The sequence below is a fragment of the Lissotriton helveticus genome, chromosome 6, assembly GCF_964261635.1.
Source record: "Lissotriton helveticus chromosome 6, aLisHel1.1, whole genome shotgun sequence".
In the NCBI taxonomy this organism is placed as follows: Eukaryota; Metazoa; Chordata; class Amphibia; order Caudata; family Salamandridae; genus Lissotriton; species Lissotriton helveticus.
This window is the reverse complement of record NC_136067.1, coordinates 203,666,990-203,686,815: the sequence shown is the minus strand read 5'-3', so window position 1 is coordinate 203,686,815 and position 19,826 is coordinate 203,666,990. Positions and strand designations below refer to the sequence as shown.

General features: G+C 45.6%; 1 protein-coding gene across 1 annotated transcript in view; it reads left to right on the top strand.

The window, feature by feature from the left end:
- The first annotated feature begins 297 nt into the window (after window positions 1-297).
- The window catches only part of LOC144762421 (cytochrome P450 2K1-like), a 455,676-nt gene continuing 436,147 nt past the window's right edge, over window positions 298-19,826 (top strand). The window contains exon 1 of the mRNA XM_078647601.1: window positions 298-526. Within this exon, the coding sequence (XP_078503727.1) occupies window positions 344-526 (183 nt within the window). The 5' untranslated portion in view covers window positions 298-343. The remainder of the gene's footprint in view (window positions 527-19,826) is intronic.

Genomic DNA, 19,826 nt, shown 5'->3' with positions numbered 1-19,826 from the left:
ATCAAGGTCCACTTCTTTAGCTTTCTAATTCGCTGATTGGGGTCACTGTGATTTTGGGCCCTGGCCCATTGTCTGTCCCAGGACACATGAGAGGACCATTGCACCGAGTTGGCAGAATACACCGGTGTTTGGGGTGCCCATCTGCCCATAAGGAGTTGCTCAACAACAGTGTAAAAACACGCAGGTCCACAACACGTTGGTCTCCCTTTGGACAGAACAGGTAAATCATTTGCCAGCGAAGGGTTATAAATCTCTGTGCACGCGCCGCTGCTCCTACCAAGTGACTTGAATGAAAGCATCTACGTTTCACATCTTCAGTCCGGTGACAGCCTGCATCTGGAGAATGTATGTCACAGGATTCATCCTCATTTTGATCTTTCTTTTGATTTTTGTTGCAGTCAAAAGTGTGAAGGACGACTGGAAGAGGGGCATCCTCGAGAACTTCCCACCTGGCCCGGCACCCCTCCCACTGATTGGAAACCTACATCTGTTAAACTTCAAGCGACCGCAGAAAACCTACGCAGAGGTAACACGTCCTCGCTTTGTGCAATCTAACAAAAAAATTAATAAAACTGTAATGGCCACGTGTGAGCTGCCTGTAGCCATACACACAAGTAAATTGTTCTTTGCGGGAAACGCTCTTTGTTTCACTTCATCCTGGACTTGCTTGTGCCCTAATTCTAGGTCACGGCAGCATAATATAAAATATTAATTACAATTATGGTGGTGGTTACTTAAAGTGTTTATTAGAGCGCATACCTCGCAGCTGCTCTCCATGTCTCCACTCTTTCTGTACCTCTTCATACCTCTCAGTGCAGATACTTAATTATCAGTTTTGTATTGCACGTCAACTGCACACCAAACAGGTAACGCTCCGATCTTCGTCAACAGTGGGAGAGCTGAACAACCCCAAGTCAGCACCATGACACCTCGTGTATGATACGCCACTATGTTGCCTGGAAGGAAATTCGTAGATTTGATTAAGTGGATTGTATTTTCTGTTGTCATTTTGCTTTTGAAATACAATTTAAAAAAACATATAAAAAAAGATTAAAGAACTGATGTTCTAATAGCCTACTTGGTATTTACCCAACAAATGGTGAGATTCAGGGTAACGCACTTACTCACTTTATCTCGTTGTGCTTCAGCTTGAAAATGTGTGGAGCATTATGTGTGGGTGTTTGGAAATCTATTTTTTGATATAATGCCTAGGGCTGTGCCGATTGGATAGCTTTTTTCCTCAATCAGGTAATAACGCTCTATGAGGGATATGTACTAGGAAGTGGGGGAGCGTGTCGTTAGCCTCCTTGGCTCAACGACACGCTCTGATACTTCTGAAACGCAAGGCTGCACCATATTTACAAGAATGTGGTGCAGCCTTGTGTTTCCCCATGCAATGGAGCTAAGTTTAACAACTTAGTGCCAACGCAGGCACCCTTGCACCAGAGTGCTGGGGTGTCTGTGTGCAGGGGAGGATTGGTTATGTGCAGGAAGGTGTCCCTTCCTACACATAAACAATCCTAAATTGCCATTTTGTAACTTCTATGTGTGCTGCTTACTACAGCACACATGAAAGTTACAAAATTGCATTTTTTTAAAAGGTTTGTTTATGTACAGGAAGGGACACCTTCCTGTACATAAACAAACCATGGCATTTTGCTTTTTCCATGTGTGCAGCACAAGGCAGCACACATGGAAAAAGCAAAAACGTGGAGAAATATGCATTTTTCCTCGTTTCGCCAGCTTAAGACCAGGATTTTCCTGGTCTTTACTTTTGGTGCTGCCTCCTATATACGCCACCCTTGTACATCGGGCCAGCGACAAATGCAATGGGTGTTGCGGTTGAACGCCAACCACAACACCCATTGCACGCCCTTTGCACGCTAATGATGGCGTGAAAGGGTGCCTTATGTACAAGGCAGCCTTAAGCCATGTTAAGTGGCTTTACACTGCCTTGTACAGAAGGCACAGCCTCTAGCGCCACCACAACGTCCGTAAAAAAGACGTTGTGGTGGCTACATGGTCTTGTACATACACGCATATGTGTCTCACTCCTTTTCCAGCCAAAATACAATTCTTCTCTGTAAAGTTCACAAAAGCTAAGCTTTTACTGTATTAAATGCAAAAAAAACAGAAAAGAGTTGGAAAATGGTATAAAATGAATCCACATCAACCAACAATGTATATATTTACTTGCTAGCCCTAGTAATGTGCACTATATGTGTCTGTAAATTAAATGCTACTAGTTGTCCTGCAGCACTCATTGTGCCACTGTTGTGATGGTATCTTTTCCTCTGCTCTCTTGCTTTCCTGTCGCGTGAGGCTGGCCTGTCACACTTGGAATGCAGATGCGTTCCAAGTGAGTCAGGTCGCTCTTGGAGAGGCGGTTGCTGGAGGCAGCAGATAGGGAACCCCGTCTGGTGAAGAGGATTAAATAAACCTACTTCTTTGGATCTACTTCGATGTTCGTCTCACTGAGTAACTACTAGAACATTTTGGTGATGATTTTTTCTTCTTCTTCGCCTACGGGGCACGGATGTATCAGTTACCTTCCACCTCGATTTCAAACGCTGCTGCTGTTACTACATGCGTCATCCTACACTTAGGATTCCTGTTTGGCACTTGTCTCTTTTCTCTTTTCTGTGGAATGGTAGTGTGCGGAGCACTCTCTTCTCTTCGTTAGTGCTGTTGCCTGGCAACCTGAACTCCTCACCGTCATTTTGCCAATTGCGCTGATTTGCTAATTTCTGCCAACCAAGATATCATCACTCCACACGCATTTCACCCAGCATGTGGCCACTTTGTATTTCAAAAACCTTCTTTTTGCCAACCATTGCCAATCGCGCTTTTCAGCACTCACCTACCATCTAAGTGTTCAAGCATTTTACGCAGCGTATGACTATTTTGCATTTTCCCCAGTTTGAAATTCCCGATCTCCGCATCAAGATTCAAAATATCCACTTTCTCACAGATTTTGTTTCTTTTATATTCTTCTATGTTGGACCTGGTACCATTGGCGTGAGTCACCCTTCCATTTTTACGGATTGCCTCCTCTGTTTTTGATATGTTTTGCTTGTTTAGATGCTCTGGGCACTGTACCACTGCTATTCAGTGCCACAGTGCAAGTGCTCCCTATGATAAATTGATGTGTTTATTAGTGACTCCATGATTGGCTTATTTGATTTGATCAGACCCTAGTACAGTGCACCATGTGTGCCTAGGGACTGTAAATCAAATGCTGCTGGTGGGCTTGCAGCACTGGTTGTGCCACCCACAGAAGTAGCCTCTAAAGTGTGTCTCAGGCCTACCATTGCAGAGCCTGTGTGCAGTCTAGTACTGCCATGTCGACTTGGTAAGTGCACCCACTTCGAAGTCCCTAAACCTTTCCTTTTCTACATATCAGACACCCCTAGGGTAGGCCCTAAGGCAGGGTGCATAGGTAGGTAAAAGGTAGGTTATGCCCTAATGTGTGTGGCATGACCTGATAGTGAATTGCAGCCTATTTCGTTTTTCACTATCACAAGGCTACCTATCCTCATAGGCCAGAATGGGCAGTTTGATTATAAAATCTTATAATCCTAACTGGCCCAGGGAACATGGTAGAAATTCGAGTTTACTATGCCTGAACTCAGAATGATAAAATACATCTTTTAGTGAAGTTGGTTTTAACATTCTGTGTTTGAAAATACCACTTTTAGAAAGTAGGTATTTTCATGCCTAACCATTCAGCCTGCCTCTGCTAGCTTGTGTATTGTATGTCTGGTTTGTGAGTGACAAGGGCTGGGGAGACTCCAGGAGATAGGGTGAGTCAGCACATGGCTGAATAGACCTATCTGCATGTAGAGTGATGGGAGGAGTAGCACCTGGGTCTGAAAAGGGCTGTGCCTGCCTTCCACAATGCTGGCTCCACCTCCTGTGGTGTGTCTGAGGACCCTGGCCCACAATAAGAAAGGAAGAAGGTATACACTGGCAGAATGCACCCAGAACTGGTTTGAACTCGGTACAGGACCCTCTGCCTTCAGAGGACAAAGGATTTTGCAGTATAAATATTGGGGCCTAGACCCCAGCACTTTAGATCACTTCTGGAACAACAAGACACACCTTTGCTACGGAGAAGAACCAAGGGAGCTGCAGAAGTTTGGACTGCCCCCCTACCAGTGTGCTGTGTTGTTGGGTTGGCTTGCAGTGGTGTCTTCATTGCCAAGGAAAGGAGAAGGAACTTTCAAAGAACTTTCATCATCTTGCAGAATATGTCTCCAAGGGCTTGAACTTGTGCTTGCCTCCTGCTGAAGTTTCAGGGACAACATACTTCACCACTAGCTCCACTCTGAACTTCCTTGCTGGGAATTCTGTTTGCAGAAGCCTACGTGTCACTGGGAGCTGAAGGCATGACTCAACCAGAAGAAGCATGTCGCTGTCACAGTTGTTGCCATTGCATCGTCAGAGAAGCATGTGACCGCTGCAGAGTTCGCGCTGCATCACCAAAGAAGCGTGCCTTTGTCACAGCTGTTTACCGACGCATCACCGGAGAAGCGTTTCACCACCACGAGGGTTGCCGTCGCATCACCGGAGAAGCGTGTCGCAGGGACTGTTGTGGCTCCAAAGTTACAGAGTTCGCTGCATGGCTACCAGGCTAGCATGCATCGTCTTCCCGTAATCGCATCAAGGGCACCATCTTATCACATCGCACCGGATTGTCGCATCGCATCGAGGCGCCATCTTGCCGCATCGTAACCGGATCACAGTACGAGAATCAACGCATCACCTCCTCTCTGGTAACGAACAAGACGCATCCTCTACTCTGCGTAATCATTGAGGAGCGACGCATTGCCTCCCCCGAAGCAAGGAACCAACGCATCTCCCTCCCTGCAAACCTTTTGTTTGTTTTGCTTTACGCATCCAGGTACTTTTGTGAGAAACGTGTCTGTCAACTTGAACTAAGTTACTTCTACCATCTTTAAGTTTATTTTGAGTACAGTATTGTGGATTTTTGTAATTTGTGGTCTTGTGTTAAGTCTATATTAAGAATACTTATTTTTATAAAACCTGTGTAGTGTCCATTTGTAGTGGTTTCACTGTGTTACTGTATGTGTTCACAAATGCTTAACACACTGCCTCTGAGATAAGCCTGCCTGCTTGTGCCAAGCTACCAAGGGGATGAGCAGGGGTTATCCAAGAGTGTAATCCCCTTTCCCTGACTTAGAAGCAAGGGTCCCTATTTGGTCAAATGTGTATACCATTGCCTACTAGAGACCCCCAGTTCTAACATTGGAGGTCAGCGGTGAGGATTCTGGACTTGCATTTGTGGGTCATATATAGTAATTGGTGAACACTACTAGTGAGTGCAGGCCAAACACAACCACATACTTTTTTTGTAGAATGTTTTTCCTTGGACTGTTATTTTTCCTGAGAGCTGCCAATTCTTACTGCCATGAGCAGACCAGCATCTATTGCATCTATGGATCTAGATTTTGAGGAAGAGAGTTAGGAAACCTATAATTTAAAGCAGTTCAAGCACCTCTGCAGAACATTTAAAGTTGCTACCCAAGGCATTTCCAAAAAGGATGAGTACCAAAAGGCACTGAGGGCCTGGGTGGAAGCAAGACATGCCCCTGAGCTGGTGGTAGAGCCAGCTGGAGATGCAGATGAGCAGCTGGATCGGCCAGTGTTTCCAGCTAGGGAAGGGGTACCGTCCCCCCGGCAGTCGTGTCTCTTCCAAAGGCCTGTCCCCCAGAGAGCTTGAAGACAGGGGGAGAAATAGGGTGCACAGAATGAAGATGGCCAAGCTCAAGATGGAGGGTCAGAGGGACCAAGAGAATAGCAGATTGTCCTTGGAGAGAGTGAGAATGACATTGGAACATGAGAAAATGTTGAGGGAGTTAGAGCTCAAAGGAAAAGGCTTAGAAATCAATCTCTCTGGTGGCAGCGCACCATCTGTGCCTTCAGAAGGCAGGGTATATATCCCCAAGGATGTCATCAAAGATTTCCATAAGCATGAAGATATTGGGCAGTGGTTTGCAGCCTATGAGATAGCAATGTTGGCCTACCCGGTCCTTGAGAAGGATTGGGGAGCGGGGTTGTGGGGCTGCTTTGTGAGTGAAGGGACGGATACATTGTTAGACCTACCCAGTGAGAATAGGATGTCTTATGTCCACATGAAGGAAGCCCTGATGACAAAGTATAGTTTGACCCCAGCACTCTATAGACAGAGGTTCAGGAGTTGTAGGAAGCTGGAGACAACCACTTGGGTAGAATATGTATCTTTCTTTCGCAGAGCTATGGATGGTTGGGTGAAGGGTAGCAAAGTGGATACTTTTGAAGCGCTCTATGATTTATTTGCATGGGAGCACTTGTCTGCTAATTGGTTTCCAGAGCTACACCAGCACCTTATTGATAGCAAGTTAACTAGCCCTAGGAAACTTGTGAGGAGGCTAACCGCTGGGTCAGCACCCGGGTCCACAAGGGTCACGTGGGAGACTTTGTCACAGGTGGTCAGGGTCCCCAGCAGAAGAGTGGGGGGGACAAGGGTAAACAGAGGGAGTTCCAGAAAGGGCCCAAAGTAATTCCCAAGGAAAGGGTTCCCAGGCTTCCCCTGAGAAAAAGTTGGAGCCCCGGACAGGTAAACCTGTTCACAGGGGGCCCGCTACATGCTTTAAGTGTTAGCAGGTGGGACACCGTTGGTATGATCCCCAGTGTCACAATAAAGGGTCAGTATGTTCACTGGCTTCCGATTCCATCTAGGATCTCTTACAAAATTCTCTGTTTGGCCCATGGTGCTATCCATGGCTCAGGATCTGAAGGCAGTGGATCTCTTTTGTGTGCCTACACCCCTATTAGAACTCTTCGTTCATCTTCGAAGAATAGGCTGGTGGTTCCTAGGTTTGCTAAGGTTAGATGGAGAGGTAGAGCCTTTTCCACCTTGGCACCCAAGCTGTGGAACCTCCTCCCCCTTGAGCTTACCAGTCAATCATCCTTAGCAATATTAAAAAAATTACTTAAGACCTGGCTTTTCTCTCAGGCACATTAGGCTCTTGCTCTCCCGCTGGCCTCTTGGTCTTGTCATCTGGAGTTTGGATTTCTATGTCTGTCTGTAGTGCGCCTTGATGCCCCTTGGGGCTAAGTTTTGCGCGGTATAAAAATGCCTTTCATTCATTCATTCATTCATATGTGCCGCCCCGTGCACCACCCAGTCAGATGGCGAGTGTAGCCCGGGGGAGAGAGGAGATGGGTGCCCAAGGTGGATGGGGTCCCGTAAAAATGTCACTTGTCTCTTTAGGAGACTTTGAGATGGTCCCTAAGACCCAGCTGCCTGATAACACTAAGAAATACAGGCAGTGGGTGACCATCAATAGCCATAGGGTGGAAGCTCTAAGAGACACCAGGGCTAGTGTGACAGCTGTCAGTTGTCGGGTGGTGTCCAAAAAGTAGGTTATCTCCCATGCATTGTTTCCTGTATTTGTATCGGACAACTCAGAGAACCAGTGTGAGGTGGCTCAGGTTCCCTTTGAGTGGGGGGGAGGGTGGTCAGTAACTCTTCAAGTAGCCAGAGGCCAGCGATGCCTGTTGATTGTCTGTTGGGAAATTATTTAGAAAGCTCCCCTTGGGCTGAGGTGGAGAAGAAGGCTCATTTAGAGATCTTGGGTCTACCTGAGTGGGAGTGTGTAACCACTCAGTCTATGGCAGCCAGTAAGGGTGTTCAAGAGATCCTAGAGCCTGAAAGTATGGACCAGGTACCTGCCTTAAAGAAAAGAAGTAGGGGGCATGGGAAACCAGCCCCTATTGTTCCCATGGTCCAGGGGGAGGCAGACCTTGAGGGAGATGCCCTGGAATCTACAGGGGAACATGTTGCTGAACTGGGGGACCTTCAAGAGCTGGCCCATTGTCAGCAAGAAGGAGGACCTTCCAGGGAGGAATTTTGCGTAGAACAGAATAAGTGCCCTTCTCTCGTGGATTTGCGGCGACAGGCCACAAACCAGGCAGCAGGTGATAAGTCTGGATCACATTGGATCTATTGGGAGAACGACCTCCTGTATAGCGAGCCTAAGGTTGCTGAGATTGGTTCAGCCAGTGTGCTGGTGGTATCCCAGCGATTCAGAGCCTTTCCACTGGGTTTGGCTCATGATGTGCATTTAGCTGGACATCTGGGGTAGAACAAGACCTTGGAAAGGCTTCTAACCCACTTTTATTGGCCCCCGATGCGGAAGACTTCAGACACTCATTGTAGGTTGTGTCAAACTTGCCAGGCAAGTGGGAAAAGTGGAAGGAAGCTCAAGGCTCCTCACCAACATTTCCCTCTAATCAGATTCCCCTTTGAACGGGTGGGCATTGACATTGTGTGGCCATTGGACCCCAAGACAGCCATAGGCAACAGGTTTATCCTGGTCTTGGTGGACCATGCTAACAGGTACCCGGAAGCCATCCCGCTCAGGAGAGTAACAGCCACTGTGGTGGGACGTGCACTGATGGGGATTTTCTCCCGTGTGGGGCTCCGCCGAGAGAGGTGTTGTCAGACGGTGGTACAAATGTCACATCTAATTATATGAAGTCCCTGTGGCAGGAGTGTGGTGTTACATACAAGTTCACCACTCCTTACCACCCCAAAGGCAATGGGCTGGTTGAGAGATTCAACCGGACCCCTAAAGGCATAATTATGGGTCTTGAGGAACCTATGAGGTGTAAGTGGGATGTCCTCTTGCCATGCCTTCTTTTTGCTTACCGTGAGGTGCCACAGAAGTCCCTATGGTTCAGTCTCTTTGAACTGCTGTATGGCCACCCGGTAAGAGGACCTTTAAGTCTGGTCAAGGAAGACTGGGAGCAATCTCCCAGGAAACCTCCCCAGGATGTATACAGTTACATGCTGGCCTTCAGGAACCAGACTAGGTGATTCAGACAACTCGCTCAGGTGAATCTGGAAGCCAGCCACAAGGAAATGAAGTGGGGGTTCGTTCAGAATACCACTCTGATTGAGCTTCAACCTGGTTAGAAAGTTTGGGTCATGGCCCCTGTAGAGCCCTGTGCGCTACAGGACAGGTGGACCGGATCATTTGAGGTGGTGGAGCGCAAGAGTGATGTCACTTACCTGGTGAACTTGTGATCTCCTAGGAATCCTTTGCGGGTCCTGCATGTTAACCACCTAAAGCCCCACTTAGAAAGGTCCGAAGTGGGCATGCTCCTAGCGACTGATGATGGAATGGAGGAGAAGACCGAGCCTCTTCATGACCTCCTGTCATGCGATAGAGCAAGATGGATCAGTGGAAGGTGTCAGCCTCTCTGCAACACTGACCCCTGCAGCAAGATTGTCGCCAACTGTTGGAACAATTTTCTGATTTATTCTCCCTTGTTCCTGGTTTCACTGAGTGATGCGTCCATGATCTGGACACTGGAGACAGTCCTCCTGTATAGCACAAAGCTTACAGAGTGACTGACAGGGTCAGAGCTTACATCAATGAGGAGGTATCTAAGATGTTTGCCTTAGGGGTGATTGAGTCCTCTAACAACCCTTGGGACAGCCCAGTGGTCTTGGTCCCAAAGGCTGCCGTGCCTGGTGCCACACCCGAACTCCGTTTCTGTGTGGGCTACCTAGGACTCAATTCAGTCACCAGGACTGACGCGCACCCCATCTCCAGAACTGATGAGCTCATTGGTCAGTTATGGGCTGCACGGTACCTCAGCACTTTTGATTTGACGTCTGGGTACTGGCAGATCGCCTTGACTGATGGGGCCAAAGAGAGGTCAGCATTCTCCACAACAGATGGGTACTACCAATTCTGGGTTATGCCCTTTGAGATGAAGAATGCCCCTGCCACCTTTCAGAGGTTGGTCAACCAGGAGTTGGCTGGACTGGAAGATTTCAGTGCCGCCTACCTGGATGACATTCCGGTGTTCAGTGCCACTTGGGAAGAACATCTGCGCCACCTCTGGGAAGTCTTGATGGGGCTGCGAAGGGCAGGCCTCATGATCAAGGCAAGTAAGTGCCAGATCGGGCAGGGTTCCGTGGTGTACCTGGGGCACCGGGTGGGGAGCGGCCAGGGGGCGCCCCTACAATCCAAGATTGATACCATCCTGGCATGGGAACCCCCCAAGACTCAGACACAGGTGAGAGCCTTTTTAGGACTCACAGGGTATTACAGGAGGTTTGTCAATGGGTATGGAAACATTGTTGCACCCTTTACTGAGCTGACTTCCAGGAAGCAGCCCAAGAAAGTGAACTGGACTGGACTGACACCTATCAGAAGGCATTTGATGCCCTGAAGACTTCCATAAGCACAGCACCCGTGCTTCAGGTGCCCAACTTCTCAAAGGAATTATTTGTCCAAACATACGCTTCAGAACATGGTGTGGGGGCTGTTCTATCACAGAGGAGGGCCTAAACCAACCTTTAGCCTTCATCAGTAGAAGGTTACTTTCACGGGAACAGAGGTGAAGTGCAATAGAGCATGAAGCATTTGCTGTGGTCTGGGCACTGAAGAAGTTGAGAACATACCTGTTTGGGACTCCCTTCTGGACATCATTCCAGCAAGCCAGCTTTCACCACCTCGAAAATCCAGCGCCTCACAGCTCAAAGGTGCCCCCAGTGCCTGATCTGTAGCCCTGGTGGGAGTGGAGTACCAGGGTACGACGCGGTCATTGTTTCCATCTGCACCATCACTAAAGGGGACTGCAAGTCCCAGAGGCGAGTGCGAAGCCTGCAGCTGCGCCACCGAGGGGGGGGTGTTGCCACCGCACTTAAAGCGCTGCCTCTCCCCCTGCGGCGCGGGACATTGTTTCAGCAAGCCAGCTTTCACCACCTCAAAAATCTAGCGCCTTACTGCTCAAAGGGGCCCCTAGTGCCTGACCTTTAGCCCTGGTGGGACTAGAGTCCCCGGGCACGATGCGGTCATCGTTTCCATCTGCACCATCACTAAAGGGGACTGCAAGTCCCAGAGGCCAGTGCGAAGCCCGCAGCTGCAGCCAGTGAGGAGGAGGCGTTGCCACCACACTTAAAGCACTGCCTCTTCCCCCGTGGCATGGGACACCATTTCAGGAAGCCAGCTTTCACCACCTCGAAAATCCAGTGCCTCACTGCTCAAAGGGGCCCCCAGTGCCTGATCTTTAGCCCTGGTGGGACTGGAGTACCAGGGCACGACGCTGTCATTGTTTCCATCTGCACCTTCACTAAAGGGGACTGCAAGTCCCAGAGGCCAGTGCGAAGCCCCCAGCTGCTGCCAGTGAGGGGGAGACGTTGCCACCCGGCTTAAAGTGCTGACTCTCCCCCACGGCACGGGACATCGTTTCAGCAAGCTAGTTTTCACCACTTCGAAAATCCAGCGCCTCACTGCTCAAAGGGGCCCCCAGTGCCTGATCTTTAGCCATGGTGGGACTGTAGTCCCAGGGCACGGCGCGGTTATTGTTTCCATCTGCTGCCACCAGTGAGGGGGAGGTGTTGCCACCCCGCTTAAAGTGCTGCCTCTCCCCTCGCGGCACGGGACATCGTTTCAGCAAGCCAGCTTTCACCACCTCAAAAATCCAGTGCCTCACTGGTCAAAGAGGCCCCCAGTGTCTGATCTGTAAGCCATGGTGGGACTGGAGTCCCAGGGCACGGCGCGGTCATTGTTTCCATCTGCACCATCACTAAAGGGGACTGCAAGTCCCAGAGGCCAGTGCGAAGCCCGCAGCTACTGCCAGTGAGGGGGAGGCATTGCCACCGTGCTTAAAGCACTGCCTCTCCCCCGCGGTGCAGGCCACGCTTAGGCCGCGCCAGGGCAAAGCTTGGGCCAAGGACGGGCCCATCCTAGCCCGTCATCGCCAGGAAGAGATAGGTCAGGGCCAGAGCCCCTTCATCTCTTTTCTTGGAACACTATTGCCACAAAAAACTCCTGAAGCCATGTTAACCACTTGGATGCTAAGGGGTGTGCTAGGAGGACCATTGAATTTCCATTGAAATCAATGGAAAATCCATGACGAGCTGAGCTCGTCATGAGCGTCGAAGGGGTTAAGGTACTGTGTTGACAGTAGGCTGTGCAACCCATTTGCATTTGATTGCTATTTGCCTCAAGTGGGGTGTTCTAAAATCGACTATGGTTTAAACCCCTTGCAAATTTTTTGTCTCCAGAAGCCAGTTTAAACGTGCTTGTTGATACAATCATCCCATCTGTGACTTTTGTTGGCGACTTAAGCTGTTGACTATTAGGTTGTGAATGGGCAAAAGGAAAACTATGGAGAGTACAGGGGTGGCTATGTGCCCTGTTTGTGGGGTGGGCAAGGGGAAAAAGGCAAGGAAAGGTGTTAAATATTGGACGGATTTGTTAGCATGAGCTAAAAGCCATTTTGTATTTCTAGCAGCCATTTTAGTTAGCCATGTGCTGCCACATGCTCACCATGTGCGCTGTCCTCCCTCAGTGTTGACTGCTCTTGTAATCTGCCAAAAAACGAACTATATTTAGCATCTTCCACCTTCGCGCATGCCCAGAAGGGCCTAGCTAGTAGAATGCACCTGCTTCTCTAGTATAACTGTCATGCTATTTTTGCTGCTGTATGGAGAAGTAACTCTCCTCCCACTTTGTTGAGCAAGCAGATCTTGTATATCCATCTTAGTCATTTTTGCATGCTTACATGCGCCAGGACTGCTCCTTGGTCTTATGTTGACTATGTAACCCTAAGCATATATAAGGCCTCTGTATTCTGTACTCCTTAGACTGCCTCATTCAGTTGCTAAGGCTTCTGTGTGACGTAGTCTCACTCATTTGAGGTTAATAAAAATGTTGCTTTTATATTTCAGCTTCTGTGCAAATTTCTTCTTTGTTGGTTTAAACGGACCATGTATCAGTGGGACCCCTGAGAAGGTTTCTATATTTTCTACAAATGGCGCTCCAACGTGAACCTCATCAGAGAAGTGGCTATCTAAAGGAGTGATCTTTTCAGGAGACAGAAATCTACTGTGGAGGACAGGACAGGACTCTACTAAGGAGGTACTCTGTGCACGGAGATTCTGGGGATTCTCTGTCTCTGCAGCCCAGTATATTTCTGATCTTCCTGATTTTGATCCTCCATATGATATCACTCCTGACTGAGAACCTTTTTGGCGTGAGTATTCTAAAAAGACCGTTGGGTCATTCAGAACTTGGCAGTTAGAATTTGGACAACCAATTGTTTGGTAAGAGTCGTTCTGCGGCACTTGCTGTTGGTTTGATGCCTTGGTTTGGTAAGCGAGTTTAGTAACGCTTACTGTGACTTTGGAATTTTGGAATTTGTGTTGGCCAATTTGGATTTGTATGGCATAGATATAGAAATTGCAATTTGTGAAGGCAGGTAATGAGGAGAATTTTCTCTACTTTGTATAAGATTTGAACGGCGCAATGTACGAAGAGTACCTTAAGCCCTACTTTGATTATAATATTTGCATTTTCTGCAATTTTTTTGGCATGCCTGTTTCAAGCACACATCGAAGAATGTGTTGCTTTTTGGAGGTACCATAGTGAGATGTGAATTAAATTAGCCAGCTCCCTTGAGGGATTAGCTAGATAGGATTAGGTATGAAAACATATTTCTTCCTTGGTGATTCTGTATCCCCATGGAATTCAAATATGGATACATTTCTGCGCAGGTTTATAAAAGGAGATATACAGAGCGATTTTTTGGTGTTCTACCAGACAAAGCTAGTGAATTGAGTGTATTTTGGCTTCTTGGAAATAAAACAGTTTGTTGGGCTGTTTTTTTGCAGTCTTTTGGAATACTACTGAGAAGCGCATTTTGTAAATATGACTTACAACTAGTATTTACAAATGGTTTGGTTTAAGTACAGTCTGTGGCTGTACTTTGTTTCTGTCTTAAGTGTTGATCTGTGGGTTAAATGTGTGTTTAAATGTCTATGTGATTTGTGGTTTTACATTGCAACTTCTGTGAGTAAATAGCGATTGCGCTCTTTGTGTAAGGATTGCTAGCCTTAAGCGCGCTGTATTATGTGATTCTGAGTGTATGACCCCTTCTGTATATGTTTGGAATGGGCTCAATGTGTGTGTTTGTGTTTTCTTTTGCTGTCATCAGTCTGTTATGCAAACCCAGATCTGTTGACTGGGTGTGAGTGTTTGATTGGTTCATATGCTCCGTCCATCACCACCCCCTTTTGTACCACTTTGTTCCCCATAAGTTGGCAGGGTATGCTCAGACGTGAGTCCCTTGCTCACTTTACCACTGGATTCAAGCAAGCCGGGCTGAAGACGACTGAAATGCCAGAAAGCGGTCCTCCGAAGCTTGTTTCCGGTCCAGGGAAGGCATGGCTTGGCAGTTCGGGCTGGACTGTTCCCATGAGGCACAGGGTCAGACTGATTTGCATATGGCCATGTCTGAACTGGGGTGGCAGAGTGGGCTAAAGAACGGTGATGGATTAAACCCATATCTGTTGACTGGGTGTGAGTGTTTGATTGGTTCATATGCTCCGTCCATCACCACCCCCTTTTGTACCACTTTGTTATGCAAAATGTCATTTAATTAATATTAAATAAAAATTAAATAAAAATCCAGAAATGAACCATATGATATGCTAAATAATTATATGTTACTATTTAAATTATAGAGTAAGCAACTATGCACGTGTACAAACTGCTAATGTTCAAAAGATAAAATTAGAATTCACAGTCAATAGGAATAAAATAGGCCTCAAAAACGAAATTGTGTGTTTTGCAATAAATAAACAATTATAAAGCATTTTCCTTACATACATTGTATTAGATATTCACAGGCAAACACATCATGTGAATAAATTGGATTTTGCTGAACTAAACTCATATTATAGCACATGTATTGAAATGCCTCAGTTTTAAATAGACTGTCCCCAAGCTTACATTTCATCACTAAGAAAAGCTTTACGATGGCTATGTTTTTACTGCTGCCAAGCAAGCAACTGTCGTTGTGATTGTAGGCCACGGAGAGACAGGAATGTTGACTCAGGCAGGATTTTGTCAGTTAAACAAGGGTAAAATCCTGCATTTCAGACTGCTCTTTTAAAAAGTTACAAAAAACAGGTTCATTATTTTAGATACCAGGAAAACATTTAAGCCAAGGTAGGGATTTCCATTCGTAAAGCCTTTTACATAAGCACATTCTTGGTTCTGATGTTAAAATAATGACTATGACTGTCCTTTTAAAAAAAGTGGCGTAAAAACTTTTCATGTTTCAAGTTAGGTTTCTGTGCTTAGGCTTGTGAATGAATGCGTCTAAATATGATAGGCAAGGGATGCAGCTTGCTTTTCATGTTCTATTAATTATGAAAAATTATTAAAAAAACATAGGTGCTTTTAAATTTGTTTTTTAATATTTATAAAGCGTAATACTCATACTGTGACTTCCAAGCTATACAATTAAATTTAAGTTGTGTTGTATCGCATAATAAGGATATTTGCATATGGAATTTCACTCATCGCAGGCATAAAAAACTCATTTTTATAATGGTATATATGATTATTTCTGATTTCTCACTCTTGGGCTATCTAGAGAGAATTTTGAGGATGACTATTATGCAAAAAAGTTATAGGATATTCATTTTTAAGTGCCCCAAATATCAAAGTTGAAATTGGGCAAAATTCAATATTTAAACAGCATTTTCTTCGATTCAGGGCAGCTTTTAAAGTGCTCTAGGCTTCAGTAAATGCATACATTTAGGTATAATACAAATATTTGACTTCTATATTGTTAGACAAGTATATTGCACACTGCTTATAATTGAAAGTATGTATAAAAAAACCAGCAGAAGTTATTAAACTGACAAACAGGGAAATGGTCAGCTTTCTGTTTTCAGGGTGACTTTGAATAGGGAAAGCTGCATGGAAAATTTGCACACAGAATGGGACAGCTGGGAAGAGTTAAATGTCAGTTCTATATTTAGAAGCCTGGCAGAGCTACCAGGACAAGTTCTGCTTTGACATTTTGACATCTGAAACTTTTTGAAAGACAAGATGGCAGCACATGGAGGAGTTGTGCTTTTTTGTTTGTTGGCGAAGCAAGTTTTTATGCACTCATATGAATATACCACAATACAATTGTATATGTGAGCTTGGCCAAATATACAGCACTAATGCTTTTAGTTTGGTGCTTACTAGGGCTGAGCTAATGGGATTTAGTTTGAATTCATTCGCCCTCATGTTACATTTGTACATTTGCTAAAGGGGTTGGGGTTTGGGTATTCATGTTCTTTTAGTTCTCTCAAAAGTGCTATGTACCTCCTATAACTTTGTTTATGGCCAGTTGCTACAAATAGGGGTTGATAGTGTTGACAGAAGTGAACCTGTTTCAGGCTTCCTACTGTCAAAATGGGTGAAGGAGGCTAGCTCCTCTACAAATTAAGGCTAGTTAATATGTATGTTGCTCTCTCTTTTTCTCAATTTTCTTTAGCCTGTCTAAACTGTCTGTGAAACAGCAATAGGACATTGAATTGGCTATTCAGTAATGCTGTTTTAAGCATTGTTAGCATTAATAAAATGAATTAAAATATATGTTATGTTACTGCCCATCCTGTTTGATGAAATTATGACCAGTTCAGTAGTCTAGATTGTTGTTCCCTTATTTTGACCTTTAAGGGGAGCTATATGTGGGTAGTTTTTGTACTAAAAGTCTTAGGAGATAACACCATTATTGTATATTATTCCATGCTACAAAGTTTTGCAAGGGCATTGCTAGTTTTTTTTCTATATTTTCTACAAAGCAGCAAAGAGTGCAACTGCTACTAATAACTGAGTAATTAATAGAAATTATAATCTGATTACGGAATGTGAAGGGCTTTAAGAAGTTGAGTTGCCAGTCCCTTTTGATTCTGTCAACAAGGATTCCATTGCCCTGCGCCCAACTACTGTCCCCCAGATGTTCCAAAAATCCTTACAAAATGTATTAGGGATCGGCCACGAGTCCACAACACCGGGTCCCGAGCCAGACTCGCTGTCCGATACTCCCCCTCCATTGCCCTCACCTCCCACTTATGATGTTGTAGGCTACCTTGAGCCCTCAATTATCTGTATGAATCGTTTTGATGCCCTGACTGGGGAGCCTGATACTTGTGGGGAAGTGCGTACCCCACAGCCTATCCCCACCAGTAATAAGAGCTCGATTGAGGTAGTCTTCACTTGTCTTATTTTAACACAGACCCAGATGGCTACTTCACTAAAGGAGGAGGTTGGGTCATTGAAAGTGATGATTGAGGAACTTGTGGGCACCGTTACAATGTTAGTTCATAATAGTACACTACATACACCAGCAGTTCCTCAATCCTGCAATCCAAAAGAGTCATCTAAATCAGGAGGTCCCACAACTAGTGGCCAGCCACACATTCCTGCAATTCCATCTAGACAAGCCACTAAGGCTTCAACTCCCATGCAGACAGACCCCCTTGAAGTTCACCCTCGCAACACCCCGCAAAAACAACTTTATTCTCAAGTTGCCAGAAATCACGATAGACCTACAAATGCTTTAATAGATCCACTAATGGGTATCAATGTCCCAGCCCAACAGAACAAACAACCCACTCGCCCCCCTATTCAGGCACAGACTGTCTTCCTGGTTAATATCCCCAAAACTGCCCCTAGTAGCAGCTTTGAGAACGCTGCATCTTTGAAAAATAAATCTATTCATTGGTGACGTCATGTCAGGGGTTGCCGCTCGCTGAACAGGGAAGATATTATCAGGGCACAGAGATGCACGCCCAAAAATAATCCTAGGAGCTGCATCGAACTAACCCTGACCAGCTCTGACGTGGCGGAACATCTTTTGGCATTAGTGTATAGGTCCTGCCCCCCAGACTCTTCATCTATCCAGATCAGGCGTATCCAAAGAATCACTGCAGCAAGGGCCTATGACAACATGCTACCATTGCCTATATTTAGAGGGTCCTCACTCGAGGCGGTTGATTGACAATGTCATGATTTACACCCAGGGCAGGAATTAGAACCTACTCCAGTTATTAACATCATAAGCCCCTTTATCACTATTCAATCACGTTCTGTCTCTAAACAACCTCAAATCAGGGCAACAGCCAGTAGAAACAGTAGCCACTCTGTTTGTAGTGTGAGGGACCATGGGGTGGTAGTAACTTGTAAAACTTCTGTTTCATCTTCTACTCTACCCCCCTTGGTTCAATCAACCCCTTCGGCAAATGGAGTCTCAACTTCCTAGCTTAAGATCCTTTCCTGGAATGTGGCGGGGCTCCAAAATAAAAGGTCCTTACCTGATTGGAATCATTTGATTGAGGAGTACCACATCTGTATATTCCAAGAAACATGGAGCCTAGTACCATTATACAAGTCTGGCTATTTCTGCTTCTTTACCCCTGCTGTTCACACAGGTAGGGGGTGGCCTTCTGGAGGTCATATTGTTTGGGATATGATCGACATTAGCTGTGAAATAAAGGAACATCAATGTGCGAATCCGAATATTATGTGGCTTTCGATCAAGGGTTCTAGTGGTGGTGAAATACTTGAGCTGTTTAATGTCTACATAAGGGGGACCCCAGGGGGCAAAGTATCAAATATTGTTATGTCGTTGGAACAGGAGTTATCCAGCTGCCCATCAGACTCATATGCTATGATTGCTGGGGATTTTAATTGCACCTTCGAGCCTTTAAGCTCTGTAGATTTGCTGGGGGTAGATGAAGATGACGCCAAGTGGAGTTTCCCATTGTTAAATATACCCCCTATCAAGAAATGGTCCCAGGTAGCAATTCAGATCAGTGCTCTCACCTTAGAAGCTGTATTAAGGGCTGTGAACGGTAGAACCTCCTCTGATGTTGCAGAGGCTAACACATATAACAGAGTGTCTTGCCCCTCACAAATTGATTACATATTAATTGACGTTAGATTTTGGAGATCCATAATAGATATGGAATTGGTTGCCTCTACTGATAGTGACCATAATACACTAAGCTTGATTATGGAATCACCCTGGGCTCTTTCTATTCCCACAAACCAGGGCACAGGACCCCTCATGAGGACAAACAAATTGGTCCCTTCAAACTGCAGTAGGTATTTTAAATGGCCAAGAGTTGCGGTTCAAGAATCCCAAGTGGATAAGATTAGGCGCACACTCAGCGAAAGCATATTTAAATTGCGAGAGGCCTTGAGTGAAAAGGACAGTCTGTCTAGGGTTCCATAGTTATATGGAAGTATGATGGGGTCTCTATGTATTATAGAATTATAGAGAATCATGCTGGTAAATGAGTCATATGCCGTAAAAACCGCCTGACTTGTTTTCCTGCGGATTGTAGACAGAAGAAAAAGGCTTTCATTTTAGAGATAAAAAACAGACGCTGTCCCTTAGTTAGGTTAGGAAAACTAGGAAAAGGACTACAAAACTGCTGTAATCCAAGCAAAGCATGAGTAGGATGAGACACACTGGCAGAACTTAAAGGATGCAAGTGTAGCCAGGGATCCCAATCTTTTTTGGAATATGGACTGGTAATAAAGATCCGGTGATCTACACACTTCTTCATATTATAAGTCTGTCACGTTTTGCAAGTATATATTTTTCTCTTCTCATAGCTGCTAGCCAAATAATTGCACCTCCTCCTGCTTTTCTATTTGAAGGCGATACCCCTTCCATTGACTGGGAGGAGTGGATTGGTATTTTCGAAAACTATCCTGAGACCATTGATGGTCTTAGATTTCAAGCATCAAGGAAGTAAGCCATTTTGCTTATTTCTTTACGTAAAGCTAGCCAACATGTTTTCAAATTTGTACCTGAATTCTTGGGTGCTGATGGTAAATCTATTGACAATCCATATATTGTGGCAAAGCAAAGACTTTCTAAATACTTTGGGAAACAAGTTAACATTGTCATGCAAGGGCATACATTTTAGACTTTGCCTCAGA